Genomic DNA, 16,614 nt, shown 5'->3' with positions numbered 1-16,614 from the left:
GCTCCAGGGCAGTGGAGATGATTTGAAGAGTAGATGTTGTCGGCTGGGACAGTGTCATGCAGGGCTGAGGGCGCAGGTAATGAACAGACAACACATTAATGGCGGTTTCCCTTTAGCTTTACTTGCTGTTTGGCAGAGCAGACCGGGGCACGGGTACTAGCTGGTGGAGGAGGTCCGGGCGGCCTGGAAGCAAGTTGGGGATCCACCTCGCCAGGTGGAGTTGTAGGCCTTCCCTCTGTGCTATTCTCTTTGGCCCTGCTGCTTGAAGCTATGCTGTGGCCCTCGTCCCTGAGTAAAACGTCTTTTTCCTCACCCGTATGGCAGGCAGCTTGGGCCTTCCTTAAGTGTCGCTCCCACGTGGCGGTGCTGGGCCCTATGGTGCAGCTGTTCCGCCGGGCGTCTGATGGGGCCAGGAGACCTGCAGTCTCCTGCCCTCCGGTTTCTGCTGCTGGGCCTTCAGTGCCCCACAACCATGGACTTTGGTGTCCGGTTCCTGTGAGGCCCAGTCAGCACTGAAAGAAGAGATGAAGAAGAGCGGAGGAGGCTCCAGGAACACAGAGGAGAGAAGGGACCCCAGGGGTGTGGACCGGCTGGTAGCCACCATATGCCCGCATCTACCTGAGTAGTGGGGTCAGGCCAAGGGGGAGACCGGTCCCCGAAACTAGTGGAGGCGGGGAACTACCCTCAACTAGAAACCGGAGGCTGTGACATTTTATATGGTGCAGCCCCTCGCTACACCCGCTAGGAAGGCACCACATAGGGTCAGGGAAACTGGCGCCGAAGTTTACCCAGAGAAGGCCCGAGGCAGCCGGACAGAAGCGTGGTCACTGGTGGGGTATGACAGGCCAGAGGAAGGACACGAGAAGGGGGTCCTGCGAAGCGCTCCAAAATTATCTGAGAGTTGGCTGAGCCCCCTCACCTGGTGAACATGGTGCGACGCGGGAAGTTACAGCCGGCCGGAGTAAAGTGGAGTAATGAACTGTGAGTAAAGATCCTGGACTGCATTACAGAGACTCTGAGTTATTATTCCCGCGCACCATCACCCCCATCATTCACCTACACTGCCCTAGGGCTACACTCTTCCCGTGGGGAGTTATACCATCTCTGTGCTGCTCACCAACATCAGCTCCAGCGGTCTGCCCTGCAGCGGCGGCTCATCCTGACCGCAATCCACGGGTGGCGTAGTCGGACACTTGAAAAAAATGAAAACCATATCAATAGACTGCCACTGGTTTGACCACCCTGAGCCACGGGACCGGGCGGGTCACCACCACGGTGACTACAACCCCCAGCATCCCACCAAAGGCCCGGTCCTGGGTTCCCCACGTGGCCCAGGGGGCGAGTCAACTTTGGCGTAGTCGGCAGGATCGTGACCAACCCGCCACAAGCGGGTATTGCGTGCCTGAATAGAGACTGTTTCACTGTATTGAAAATGGCGCCCGCCCCAGAAGAACAGACGCCATAATGTGCGCGCCAAAAGATAACAGGAAGCCACCTCCCATCGTGGGTGAGGTCCCAGAATGGCGCCGACGGCGGAGCCCACCCTCAACAGCCATGAGTGCGGCTGCAGAGATGTCCATCAACGTGGGGGGGCTGCCCCTGAGAGTGATTGTCAGAAGATGGCCCCAGGACCACCCCCAATGGGAGCGGAAAGAGAAGAAAACCGGGGAGCAGGGTGTGGTTTGGATGAGTCTCGGCAGACCACACCCGGAGATGGCAAGCAGCACCGACTCCAGCACCCTGACGGGTGGCTTGCTGCAGGCCATCGCGGCACCGTACAGCCTCAAGGAGCTGATGGCGCAGCTCCCAGGAGGAGACCCGGAGTTCCTTCGGACGGCGTTGGAGGATTTGGACCGGAGGATGGTCCAAGCGCAGCGAGAAGCTGTAGAAGAGTGGAGAGAGGAGATGGCCCGGCGGATCGCGGCCCAGCAGCATGGGACGCCGCCAGCACCGACCAGCGAGCCAGCCCCTGAGGACGAGGAGCGGAGGCCGGAAGCTGAGAGTAGCGCAGCCCTGGAGGCAGGTAAGGGGGACACCCCCGCCACCAGCCCTAATGCCACCAACCTGCCTCTGGACGCTGTCGCGGAGCCAGACGTTCCGGGCGTCGCTGCGCCTACCCCGCTCCCACCGCCGGCACGCAGGCCCCAAGCCGTGCCCCCTGACCCCGGATGCGGTCGGAAGCAGCTCGCTCCAGGCCCGGTCGCAAGGCCTGGCATCCCCAGGAGCCTCTGAACCGCGTGCGCCCCCGGTCCCGAAGCCACCACCCCTTGGGACCGACCTGTACAGCCAGCTCACCGGACCCGATGGAGAGCCGGTCCCTGTGCCGGAGGGATGGGTTCACTCCAGTCGGCGGAAGGACCTGTCCGCAGAGGCCGAGGCCCCGCTTGTTCCACTCCTGCCCATACCACAGCCAGTCGCCGTCTTCCAGCTCCCGGAGGAAGAGGTCCAGATAGAATGGGACCAGTCTGGGGAGGATCCGATGGGGTTTGCACAGGAGACGAGGGCGGCTGCAGTTCGCAGGCGGGAGATCTGTGCGCAGCTAGCAAAGGAGGAGCGGGCGCGGCGCCAGAAGAGGGAGCAGCTGCAGGCTCAGGGGTCGAGTCACTTCTCTCTGGGGTGAGCTTGTACACAACTCCCTTCCCCAGGTCCTTCCTCGTCGCTGTCCAGTCTTCAACACCTCTTTCCTTACTTTCTCTAACCTCGCCTCCAGATTCCAGTTGCTAAGGGGAGGAGCTCCCCTTTCTGGTCTGGAGCCAGGAAAGTGTTGTATGCTGGAAAAGCTGATTAGGGGACCCCTCCTTGCTTCCAGGCACAGCATCACCCCTTGTGAGGGAGGCAATGCCTCTGTGGCAACCGGACTCTTGGGGTGCCACACATTCGGCCATGCAAGTCAATGAGTCAGCGGAAAACATTAGACTGCACTCGGATTTCATCTGCGTGCAGTCCAATTTCCATGGTCTGACAGAATGGAGAAGATCATCTTCTCGTCATCCGAGAAAATCGGGTCATAGTATGATCATACTCTGATCAGAGAATGATAAGGGTATGTCCACAATCAGCGCTCATGCACCTTCTCTTTATTTGAGCTATGTATTTGCTTTGATAACTCTCTCGGATGAGCTACACATAGCAATGACAAAAAAAGAAGAAAGCGCCAGCTGAACGGGTGTAGACGTTTCAATTTTCTTGAGCATGACTGGCTCTTCAGTTCTGTGCTCCAATACATGTACAGACACACACAGTATACACTAATGTTGTGCCCAGGTAAGTGTTGCCCCTTCTCCAAATAAACAATTATTGTGTCTCTACTATTTTGCCAGTAATCTAATGTATGTTGTTATTGTTAGACACAATTAATAGTGTCTGTTCTCACAACTTGTGTGTTTGCATTATTCCTGCCATGGAAACTTCAATGCATATCTAGCAAAGTAAAAAAAACGTAACAAAAGGATTGAGCGTTGATTGGTAAAACATTATTTTAGCAATTACCTTATGACTATGGTTATAGGATTATAATTAGTGATGAGCAAATGAGCTAGTTACTCGCCCGAGCGTCACGGTGCTCGGCGAGTATTTCCGGGTTGCTCGGGCGGGAACTCGGGTCCCCTCCCTGCATGTTTGGCGCTCTTTAGAGATCCAATGAACATGCAGGGATTGTCTGCCACACACTGTAATGCCGTAGACATGTTGGTTGTGGGCATTACAGTGATTGGCTGGCCGCACAGCGTCATCAGGTCTATATAAGACCTGGTGCCGCCATGCTCGTCACAGTCTACCCTGGAATCAGGCAGAGTAGGGAGAGATTTGCTTATTTATAGTTAGTATAGGTATTCCACTATATATATCTATATACAGTACAGACCAAAAGTTTGGACACACCTTCTCATTTAAAGATTTTTCTGTATTTTCATGACTATGAAAATTGTACATTCAAACTGAAGGCATCAAAACTATGAATCAACACATGTGGAATTATATACTTAACAAAAAAGTGTGAAACAACTGAAAATATGTCTTATATTCTAGGTTCTTCAAAGTAGCCACCTTTTGCTTTGATGACCGCTTTGCACACTCTTGGCATTCTCTTGATGAGCTTCAAGAGGTAGTCACCGGAAATGGTGACTACCTCTTGAAGAGCTTCTAACTCTACATTACAGATCTTGGGAAGGATTTGTGAGCAGAAGAGGGCAGTTGTTGAGTACCAGCATCAACAAGGCCGTTGGTATTCAGTTTAGACTCCACACATAAGACCTCAGGAGTGGACATGGATGTCAGACATATGTACCATATGAGGACTACTTTGAGGACTACAACTAGATGGTGAGCGGCGATGAAGCCATAATTAGCGCCACCATCCCGCTTCTCTGTCTTCTGAAACGCTCTCTGCTCACAATCAAAGAGGAGGCATTGCAAGCGGAGCACGATGAGATGGAGCAAGGAACCATACAGGGTGATTACACACAGCCCAGCCTCATCTCATTCCAACGTGGATTGGGTGACAGTGAGGAAAAGGAGGAGGAGGAGGAACAACAGGAGCTAGTTTCCTGCGCTATAGACTGTACTACCTGCACAACTGTTATGCCGTCTGTTCAGCGTGGATGGCCTGAGGACAGGGAGGAGGAGGAACAGGAGGAGGAAGAGGAGAGCATGGTCAGTCGTCCTCTTGGTGAGGACATGGAAGTCTTGCCTCTTTGCAGTCTGGCACACATGGCTGAGTTTGTTATGCTGCCTTTCCCTTGACCTTCGCATTGTCCAAATTTTTGGTGACAGTCATTACTGGTTGGTGTCACTTCTAGACCCACGATACAAGGAGAACTTTCTGTCTCTTATTCCCACGCAGGACAGGCCTATTAAAATGGGGCAGTACGAGAAGGCCCTTGTGGAATTATTGAAAAAATTCCCATCTGAAAACGCTAGCTGCAGAGGTCACAGTTCGTTGGACAACCATGGAGTACAGGTGAGAGGGACATAAATGCAATCCAGCAGAGGCAGGGGAACACTGTCAAAGTTCTAGGACAGTTTTCTCAGACCCTCCCATCGCACAGACCCTGAGACGTGGGGTACTCTCACAAGGAAGGAAAAGTTTCGGAAGATGGTGAGGGAGTACCTTGCACCATACTAATGTCTTCCGTGATTCCTCTGTGTCTTATAATTATTGGGTATCCAAGCTGGACACGTGGCATGAACTGTCTCTCTACACCTTGGAGGTCCTGGCCTGCCCTGCTGCTTGCGTTTTGTCAGAGGGGGTTTTTAGTGCCGCTGGTGGAATTATAACCGATAGGCACATCCGCCTGTCAACTGAAAATGCTGACAGGCTAACTCTTATAAAAATGAACAAGGACTGGATTGGGCCAGACTTCTCAACACCACCGAATGATAGCAGCGTAACAAACTCAAATACAGTGGGGTTTTTTTGGGAGGTGTATTCCCATGCACCTCTGTCTTCAAACCCAGACATGGGTATACGCTTCCTGATTTTGTCTATTTTCTCTTGTCCTCCTCCTTATCCTCATCATCCTCCACATCCTCCTTCATATCACCACCATATCTGCCATATCACCATATCTACGTCTCTTGCAAGAGGCATTGGAGTGCCTCCAAATTTTTGGCAGCCATTGTATTCACTGCATAGGCAAACAGTATAGGAGACCCATTCCTCTTTAATGGGAACATGTTGTACTCGTTACTGTAGCCCACCTCAATGTGTCTTTAAATTATTATTGGGTTTTTTCCCAAATTTTGGCAGCCCTTGCAGTCACTGCATGGGCATTACCACTATAGGAGACCCACTCCTTTATAATGGAAACTTTTTTTTTACTGAGACCCTCCTATATGTCTCTTCAAAGGGGTATTGGGGTGCGTACAAATTTTTGGCTGCCCTTGCAGTCACTGCATATGCAATAACAGCATAGGAGACCCACTCTTTAATAATGGGAACAACAAAGCATAGCCGACTGCTGGCCCTTTAAGAATAGTAAGGCTGTAAAAATAGTGTTTGTGACTCTCACAATCCCTGCTTCATAAATGAAACAGGATGTGTCTGATGACGTTTCACACACCACATGGCCAGATAAGGTTGTAAAATGTTAAAATGACATTTCCCGGTAAATGCATTTGTCTTGGTTGAAAGCAATGCAAAAGTGCAAAAATGCATCAAAAATGCTACGTGTGAACATAGCCCAAGGTGTGGAGGAGTATTTTTGATTTTGGTTATTTATTTTGCCTTATATACAAGTCATTACCCTGGAAAGGATGTTCCTTAACATATTTCCCAGGAAAATCCATTTTGGTTTCGTTTTTGTATGTTTTATTGTGAGTCCGTAAAAGTGGCATAATACCTCTGACAACGTTGTTGACATCAGTGACCTGGGAGTCAAAAATACTTCCAGGGGTCTTTCCCGCGCTGTTCCCATGTCATTTGAGCACTGTTCCCATCAATTTGGGCAATTTTTAGTCCCTCTGCAGACCGCCGGGAGGAGCCGCCTGAAAAATGCTCGAGTTTCCCATAGACTTACATTGGGCTCATTACTCCAACCGAGTACTCGAGTATTCCTATGTGCTCGACCCGAGCAACGAGTACCAGAACATTTTAGTGCTTTCTCATCACTAATCATAATCAGTTCGGTATTGCTTAGATATGAAAAAATTGGTTAATATGAAAAAGTCTAAAAAGTTTTCATCCCAGGAGACACTCTTTCTTCCTGTCTGCTTAAACTGCTGCAAAGACTTGTGTAGGGACAATTATATATTGATTCCAATATTTTTGACCATTGAGTTCAGTTTAGTAACATAAACATACATTCATTTTAAAGGTTTTTCATCATGTAATTGGTGTGTGCACATAGGTGTCGACACTCAGAAATAGTGTCTGTTAACACTCAACTATAGATGTCCCCTCTGACTATTAGTAACAGAGTAAAATATGCTCACACTATGTGCTTGCTCCCTAGCATATTGTAGTAAGAGCTATATGCTACATCACAGTAACACAATGTGATTGTCAGGTGGCTAGTATACAGGGAATCAGTCACCAGGTTATTGCTCCCCCATCTGAGAGCAGTATTATGTAGGAGCAAAGACCCTGATTCCAGTGATGTATCACTTACTGGGCTGCTTGCTGCAGTTTTGATAAAATCACAATTTTAGCTGCTGCAGGTCTATCTGAATGCTGAGCTCTATAACCCTACCCACACCACTGATTGGCAACTTTCCGTGTATACTGTGCATAGGCAAAAAAATGCCAATCAGTGGTGGGGGTGGGGTTACACGTGCTAGGAGGACTGATAAAAAAATGATTTTATTGAAACTACAACAAGCAGCCAAGTAAGTGACATATTACTGTAATCAGGGTCTTTGTCTTTCCATTATGCTGGTCTCAGATTAGATGGCAAAATCAAGGCAATATTAAAAGATAATTATCTCTCACAACTGGTGCAGCACCCATCAAGGGGGGGGGGGGGGCACTTTTAGACCTAAATCTAACCAATATTCATACAGTTAGGAGGTCACTTGGGTAATAGTGATAACAAAATAACAAATTTTTTCGCATCCTTTAATAAATTCAATAGTAGAGCAGCTACAAAGAGACTAAACTTCAGGAAGGCGACTTTCCAAAGGCTAAGAGATGATCTTGGTGCTATAAACTGGGACAATGTCCCATAAAATAAAAGTACACAAAGCAAATGGGACACTTCTATAAACATCCCGAATAGGACCTGTGCACAACATATACCCTATAAGAATAAACAAGGTAGAAATAGGAGGAAACCACCATGACTAAATAAAGCTGTAAGGGGTGTAAGAAATGACAAAAAGAAAGCTAGTGACAAGGAAATAAATATATAGAGCGAAAAAAATGAATTGTGTCAAAAGCAAATCAAGGCAGCAAAGAGACATTGAGGCTCATTGCCAAAGAAAGCAAAAATAAAAAAATATTCTTCAACTACATTAACAGTAATAAACTCAAACTTGATAGTGTTGGCGACCTTCAAAATAATTTGGGAGAAATGATGGAAAAGGATGAGGGAAAGCCCAATCTTTTAAATGCTTTATTTTCTACAGTATTTACACAAAACACCCACAACAGATGAGAGATGCCATAAATTCTCCATTAAAGAGGTTGTCCACTAATTTAACATTGATAATAACCTATCCTTAGGATAGGTCATCAAGGTCTGATCGGTGTGCATGCAGCACCTGGCATCCCCGCTGATCAGTTTTTTTTCGGCTCTCAGTTATGATGCTGCTCTGTCTACTGATAGTGGTCGTGGCCGGGTACTACACAAATCAATAGGGGGTGGATGTACAGTACCCGGCCACTATCAGTAATCGGATCAGCTCCGTAGCTGAACACTTCCAACCGCCGCCAGCTACTAGAACAGCTGACCATCAGGGGTGCCGGGTGTGACACCCCTACCGATCAGACATTGATGATGGTTTGGTCCTGATAAACTAATCTGATAAGCTTCTATGAAAAAGTAAGTTCCTGACTGGACCAGTAGATGTCCTCTATCTGGACTTTTCAAAGGTGGTTGATACAGTGCTACATGAATGGTTTGGACATAAAATGAGAGCAATGGGACTATGGGAAAATATGTGTAGTTGGGTTAACATCTACCTCACTGATATAAAACAGAAGGTGATTAATATTGGAACACATTCGGTTTGAGTTAACAGCGAAGTACCATGGGGGTCAGTATTGGGCTCTCTTTTTAGCATATGTATTAATGATTTTGTAGAGGACATATAGAGAAGAATTTCAATATCTGTAGACACTAAACTCTGCAAAGGTAATTTCAAATAACAGAGGGATTAATATAAACTGGAGGCTTGGGCTGAGAAATGATAATTACATTTTAATGTAGATACTGTAAATGTAAAGTTATACACTTGAAAAAATAAAAACACTGGCTAAAATGGTCAGTGAAAAAACTTTGGTATATGGGCAGACAGTACTGTAAGCTCAACTTTAGTGACCAGTGTCAGGCAGCTGCTTCCAAAGCAAATAAAATCATGGGTTGCATTAAAAGAGGCATAGATGCTCATGACAAAGAACATAGTTTTGCCTCTATACAAGTCACTAGTGCGACCACTCTTAGAATACTGTGTACAGTTCTGGTCTCCAGTGTATAAGACGGACATAGCTGAACCAGATCGGGTACAGAGAAAGGCGACCAAGGTTATTATGGCAATGAGTTGATTGCAATACAAAGGAAGATTTTCAAAGTTTGTTTTTTCAGTTTGGAAAACAAAGGCTTAGGGGCAATCGTATTACAATGTACAAATATATGAAGGTACAGTATAGAAATCTTTCTAAGGCCATGTTCACATGTTGCGCTTTTGCTACTTTTTTTTTCCGCAGGCAAAACATGCTCTCTTAGCAGTAAAGAAACTGCTTACAAAAAGCAGGTTTTGCTGAGATTTTGCTGCTTTTTGTTTTTGCTGTGTTTTTGTCTGGTACATTTGTCTCTCGAGCATGCTGATAAAAGTTTAGTGCGTAAAAAAAAAAAACATGATTCAACTTCCTCAGGTTTTTGCATCAAAACCTGATACCTGTGTTTTTTGCTGTGTTTTTGCGCTTACCCATTGCTTTCTATGGGTGAAAAATGTGCAAAAACACTGAAAAATGTGACGTGCTGCATTTTGCAAAAACGTAGCAGTTTGCCAAATCAGTCAGGAAAAACCCAATGTGTGTGCATGAGATTTCTGACATCTCATAGACTGTGCTGGTACTGTAATGCGGCTTAAAATGTGCATAAAAACGCAGCAAAAAAAATGCAACGTGTGAACATAGCCTAATGATCTGTTTACACCTAGGCTTTTTATGATGACAAGGGGCATCCTCTAAGTCTAGAGCAAAGAAGGTTTATTCATCATCAGACATTTTTTAAAGCACGAGTAGTGAGAGTATGGAACTCTCTGCCACATGGTGTTGTAATGGCTGATTAATTAAAAAGTTCAAGGAGAGCCTGGATGCCTTTCTTGAAAAATATAATATTATAGGTTATGGGAACTATATTATGTGATGCGACATTGATCCAGGGAACTAGTCTGATTACAATATGTGGAGTTGGGAAGGAATTATTCCCTTAAAGGAATTCTGCCAACAGGTTTTTGCTTCCTCATCTGAGAACAGCATAATGTAGGCAAAGAGACCCTGAATCCAACGATGTATCACTTAGATAACACAGAGTTCTTAGATGCAGCATGTAGCAGAGATGAGAAAGCTGCCCACACCAGGCTCTCTGTGTACATAGCTATAGACAGTGAGCTGCTTATCACAGAAGGGGGTGGAGTCAGACCAGGAGGCATGTGCTTCTGTAATCCAGACAATGACAATCACAGACTTCAGTATGAGTAAATAACAGCACACAGCCAGTCGTGTGACACATCGTTGAATTCTGTGTTTTAACCCCTATCTCATGCTATCCTCAGACTACATAGCAAAAAGCTGCTGACACATTCCCTTTAACATGAAGCAATTAGCATCTGCCTCATGGGGTTTTTGCCAAGATGTTAGGTTATGGTTTTTGGTTGGTAAGGTTAGATTGGGGTTTTTGACCAACATGTTAGGTTATACATTTAACTGCATGGATTTATGTCTACTTTCAACCTTAAAAATGATGAAACTATAATTCCAATGAGACCTGTTAGCTAACAGCCATAATGTAGAATAGAAAATTGGAAGAGCACACTATACACGTAAGGTGGGTGCAAGTCTTCCCAAGCAAAATATCCGCTTATTGCAAAAATATACAAAAATAGAAAAAGCAGGCAGCAGTCCAATATTTACCAGAAGCGAAGTGGACTTTATTTAGCCCATGTGGCGACGTTTCAATTGCAGTGAGCCTTTTTCAAGCCATGATGGCTATAACTTACTTATCGGTAGTCTTTCACAAGGTGCCTGGCTAATAGCAAAGTTGACCATAGACATAGGCTAGCTTTCCACCAATTTCCAATCTCCACAACTAACACCAATGACAAAATCTCAACGTGTCTTCAAAGAAAGTTCATCCGGGGAACATAGAAATATCAATAATATCCATATAGAAGAAATGATACTGGAAGGAACTGTAACATGATAACCACTTTCTGATCCTCTGGTAATGGACATGGTGGCATATTCAGCACATCAAACTGAATGCCTCAGACACCCTACCATTTATGCCCCCTATGCCACACAGCATGCTGGAAACACCTCGCAAGCCATTAAAATTTGGTCCTTGACAAAGTCGCTCAGTTCCTTGAGCCTGCCCATTTTTCCTGTTTCCAACACATCAAGTTCTAAAACTTCCTACTCACTTGCTGTCTAATAAATCCCACAGCTTGACAGGTTCCATTACAAAGAGATCATCAATATCCTTCGCTTCACTCATCGGTGGTTTTAATGATATGTGTGATCAGCGTATATATCTTCCAGTGTGTCTGAACCACCGACATTCATGTAATCTGTCGTACACTGTGCAACATGGAACCAAACTGCACCATCTAATGAAGACCCCATAGTTCAGTGTGAACTCAAACCAAGTTTTCCCTGAGAAGCTTTGAAAAGATTCTGTTCTTTTTTTTTTTAGGTGAACTCCACATTTAGAAATATCTGAATTACGCCATATTTTTATAGTATAAATGGCTCCATCCAAATGCATTAGCAGTATATGTGATATGGATCCGTGTGCATGACACCTAATATTTTATCTGATGCCTACATCTATAAAACGACACCAGAACATTAATATATTTATATGATCTACCTAATCTGCTCAATGTGGACATTTTGCCCCATGTCCATTCTATTCTGAAGAACATCTGCTTCATCTGAGGTTCACACTCCATAGCAGGTGTCAGAGGCTGGGGGCCTTCATCTGCAGAGCATTGCACTATTCTTCAGGTGCCTTGTCTCTTCCAGATGACTGCCGCCTTTCCCACTCTATTCTATATCTGGTAGATTTCCATCATTCTCCATTGTGCGCTGTCACCATGCTGCTTTCTGTCATTCTCTCTGCTCAGTCTACGCAGACGGCCATTATTTTCACTCTACATATGAATACGTGTATTATTCTGTTTTGCAAGGCATTTGTGCTTGTGTCTTTCTGTGCCTCTTTTTTTTTGCTCCCTCCTCCCCCTCTCTCCTTTCCCCCCTCTGCTACAGATAGCAGGCTCTCCTGATTGCAATGCAGGAGTTGGCGTCTGCAATTTCTGGCAGGCGGTTTTAGTTGCCATGGTTTCTGTTGGTTTCTGTTGTAGTAGGCAGCCGCCCGGGTGGCCCATTACAGAAAGAGGCTGGTAAAAGGGGCTAGAGGTCAACCAATCTCAGCGTTTATCACATACCACGTCTGCCTGGCACAAGAGCCACAGATTGTGCAAATGTCAATTGAGGAAATTAAAGTTTTATTAGCTGAGCTGGGGGTATAACAATTCATTAACAAGTCACGGGGTCCTGCCAACACTTTCCATCGTCTTTATAGGGCACGCAATACGGAATAAAGACTATTTCTCCTCTACAAAATTATAAGAATAATTTTGTCTAATCTGCTGAGAACCCTGGAATAATTTAAATATTCTTGCGATGCCACAAAGTAAGAGGATACCACAACATGTAAGAAGATAACCTGTAGTCTACATTAACCATGGACAATTGGTGGAGGAAGGTTGAACTTGATGGACCTAGGTCTTTTTTTCAACCTATGTAACCACTTATTGTAAATGGCCCTTCACAAAAATTGTTGCAAAGCTAGTCTTAAGCCAAGTATTAACATCAAGGCTTTTTAAAACAGGGGTGGACATATCATTGGTGCAGCCTGAGGACCAAGAGGTAAGGGGGCCACTACTACCTCGAAAGCAGGTGCAATTTTGCATTTTTAGGAGCTGCCAAGGGCCCATATATTGTTCTTGCACCAGGGCTCATTTCTATGTCCACCAGTGGGTTAAAATGTAGCAGTAATGAGACTTTAAGCTTTAAAAATATAGTGTGTAATTTCCTATAGTCCTCAGCCCCATTCCAGAAATGTGACTTTCTCCTGTAGCGGCAGCCTGCAGTGTGCTGCAGTGCTCCGAGCCCGGCCATGCTTCCCTTATGTACTGCTCCATATATGGTTCTGGAGAGGAATGTGCCGAGCGGAGACAATCCTACAGGCAGAGAGTGGTGGCTCAGGCTTGATGAAGCACTGCAGTGTAGTATTGTGGGCAGTGTTTAGTCCATGAGGTGCAATGCAGTGTGCAAACTACAGAACAAGAACACTGTGCCTTCAGCTATGCCACATTGTCACATCACCTACAAATCAAGCAATGTGCAAGCCAATCAGGATCCGGAATAATTCCCCATGGTTACACAATAAAAGATTTTGTCCAGGGTTACACATACCCAGCACTCCTCCCACTGCTGCGTCAGGATGTACAGTGCAGTGGGCACATCTCAAAGGACCAGCTCAAAAAGGAAGTAACACTTACAACATTCCAAATATTGAATCACTTGTTGAGGAAATGTTATTTTCTGCATCTCCAACCAGTGCCAATACTTTAAATAAAATGCTACCAAAGATACTGCAGAATAATTTAAGGAACGGTAACTGGAAGTAATATTTGCATCCATACAATCAAGCTTGTTTAAAGACGGACTGGAAGGACCTTCTCAACAGATAATTATAGCTTCATAACTGGAACTGATCACTAGATATTTTATGCACTTTTTAAGAAATCTCATTAGTTTACCAGTGTACGGGAGAGTCAAGTATTTTCTACTGGTGTCCTTGTAAGAATAACTTTTAGGAAAGTATGTTACAAAAAGGACAAAAGTTCTTACATTTGGGGGGGGATGAGGAGTTTGGTAGGACACAAAGAGTTGGTTTAAATGAAAACTGTTTGGTTTTGTGAACAATGTTATCTGTTAATATATAACTTAACAAATCTGATGCATTCTTTGTATCTCTGTTGTTTAAAGACCTAATAAAGTAATATTTAAAAAAAAGTTCTTACAAGTCTGTACATAGTACCTGGTATAGATGATATAACTACCATTGTGATTCTATCTATCTATCTATCTATCTATCTATCTATCTATCTATCCTATATTGCATCGTATTATTATAGTAAAGGGTATAAACATACCAGTAGCAAGCAGTATTTGTAATCTTAGTACTATCAATCATGTAATAGTAATATAGTGTCTTAATACACAGTCTTTTTTTTTACTTTTTACTCCTTCACATTGTTCTTATGCTTGCATCACTGGAACTAAACTAGTTCATAAAGCCTGAAAAAATGACCATTACAGGACTACAACAGAGGAGATAAGGCTCAGGGTATCCAATAAAGATTACACTAAAGATCCCACTATTAGCAAGAAAAGCAAAAGATTTAGTTAACCAGAACTCACAGCACAGAATCAGAATTGATGTAGTAATTTAAAGTGGAAACTATCCTCTTCCATAATTCTATTGGCGCAAGGAAATTGTGTGTCTATTGATTCTCGACTAAAGGAATAATCAATTGTCCTCCAGCTGTAGCCTCCAATGATTGACAGGCTGAGGTGACCTCCATATGAGCTGGTAGAAATATGTTGGGTTTGGTGTCTATAACCTACTTCACCAGCATCTTGTGAAGTAGCCATTTATGCTATGGCGTAACCTTTGACCTGCCCAAGATCACCTGGAGAGGGTGGTGTGGGTACATCCTCCTTACCTTGCAGTCCCCCACGCAGGATCTGACAGAATACTCCCCAGATTGCAGGTACTTCTCTAACACAAAATCAAACTCCTCGTATTTTTCCTGAGCGTGTTGATCCAGTCTCTGGTAGGCTTGGACACAGGTGCTGCACACCTCATCGTCAGTGACAGCAGCAGAGGCTGCAGGGGCCCCCATGAAGTCCTCCATCAGGTTCTCCAGGCTGCAGTTCAGGCTGTCCGGGTTGGACATGCCCAGCAGCAGGTCCAGGATGGTGTAAGTATCACAAAAAGACAGAGTGAAATTGTTAAAATAAGCCTTCAAAAAGTTCCTCTTTTGGTTGTAGGAAGTAGAGGAAGGGGAGTAGGTTCTTGAGGAGGAGGATTGGGGGGAGGAGGGGGCCGTAGACCCCCTATGTCTTTGCAAATGCAATTTGGTGCAGGCAGTATCCAGGTGAGAGGACCTGGCACCAGTGCAGTGCGGACGATAAGCAGCAGATTTGGTCGAATTGCTTAGGAAGTTGCCCCAGCACCCCCTGTCCTCCCCGGGGAAGCTCTGGAGGGACAGCAAGCTAGAGTTGTCCAGCTCCCCCCGGCCGGGCTGCTGGCTGTATGAGAAGTTGCCTCTTGCTTTGGCCCCTGCAGAGACCAACCAGAGGTGATTAGACAGCAGGACGGTGAAGAACAAGAGAGAGGCGAGGGACAAGCGCCATCTCTGAGCCCTCTCGGAGTCGGCGCACGGTTTGTCACTGTGTCGGGGTTCCCAGCAGATCTTTAAGACGGCCTCATCTTCCCTTGGATACATCCAAGCCCCCCTGATCATATTTTAGGGGGTGGGAGAATTCGGCGGCCGGGTACTCTCAGTCTCTCCCCACCCCCTATGTTTGTGGTGGGTTCCGTGCCACCAGCACAATGTCACCTGCCTCCAATGAGGGGGCCTGCAGAGAGGGGCATCATCGGGGGATGGGGGACAAGGAGATGGAGGGTCAGATACTGGAAGGAGAAATGAGGATGAATTGTAGAATATTGAGGATGTGATGGAGCAATGACAGGTGGATGGAGGGATGGGAGCTCCCCTCCCCTACCCGCCCTGCCCGGGTCACTCAGTAACAGGCCATTGCAGGAAATATTGGGAAAGCAACCAAGAAAAAAGAACCCCCCTCCCTGTGTAAAGATTCAGCCCCGGGGCACAGTACATCAAGGAGAAGTCCACAGGGGATGCAAGGGACAAGCCATGCACATCCCCCCACCCACCCCCCTATGGACCTACAGCAGAGCCAGGTATGGGCATCCCCTGTGCCTAGCACCTGCTGCCCATCCTGCCTGCTGATCCCGGGCTGCTGCTGCTCCTCCGCTCCTTGGAAGGTGGCTGTGCCCTCCTTATTGTTTTCTCTTCCTCTTCTGATGGGCACTGTTCTTCTGCTCCCTGGGCATCCTGCTGCTAGGACTGAATATTCCCATGCCGTCTCTTCCTCGCAGTGCACCCAGGCCGAGATCACCCAGCTGGGTCTCCTATTATTTCTATTTAATCTGTCGCCATCTTCAGCTGTGCAGAGAACACCTTGAGAAATTGATCAGAGGGGCGCAGGCACGTCAAAGCGTGGCCCCGTGCTCACATGCACGTGCACTGCCTTCCCTGCCTTATGCAACTGTGGGGTTTTTTTTATTATAAAAGCCGCCCCCCTCCTTCTTTTCGCAGACTCTCCACCCCTTCCTTCCCCCTCCTCTTCTTTCATTCACTATGTGCAGCTTCTCATTCATCTTCTCTTCCATTCAGCTTCTTGTGTTCTAGCAGCCCTCTCCCCCTAATAACGGGTGAGTCAGCCTTTACCATAACCCTGGCTGCCAGCTTCTTGCCCGAGGAGCTTGCATTCCTCATGTATATCCTACATAAAGCACAATTCAGTTGTCAGAGAACTATATGGTCGCACTCGATCACATTGGTAATAAAAGCCTT

The 16,614-nt window shown here is 46.1% G+C and overlaps 1 protein-coding gene across 1 annotated transcript in view; it reads right to left on the bottom strand.

Annotated features, from left to right (window-relative positions):
• NALF2 (NALCN channel auxiliary factor 2) overlaps positions 1-16,316 on the bottom strand; it is a 192,119-nt gene extending 175,803 nt beyond the window's left edge. Inside the window, exon 1 of the mRNA XM_073640927.1 lies at positions 14,677-16,316. Coding sequence (XP_073497028.1) covers positions 14,677-15,480 — 804 coding nt within the window. The 5' untranslated portion in view covers positions 15,481-16,316. The remainder of the gene's footprint in view (positions 1-14,676) is intronic.
• Between the last annotated feature and the right edge of the window lie 298 nt (positions 16,317-16,614).

The sequence above is a fragment of the Phyllobates terribilis genome, unplaced genomic scaffold (assembly GCF_046119375.1).
Source record: "Phyllobates terribilis strain yellow unplaced genomic scaffold, ASM4611937v1 Scaffold_7__3_contigs__length_470593459, whole genome shotgun sequence".
Lineage (NCBI taxonomy): Eukaryota > Metazoa > Chordata > Amphibia > Anura > Dendrobatidae > Phyllobates > Phyllobates terribilis.
This window is presented reverse-complemented; position numbering and strand designations above follow the sequence as displayed.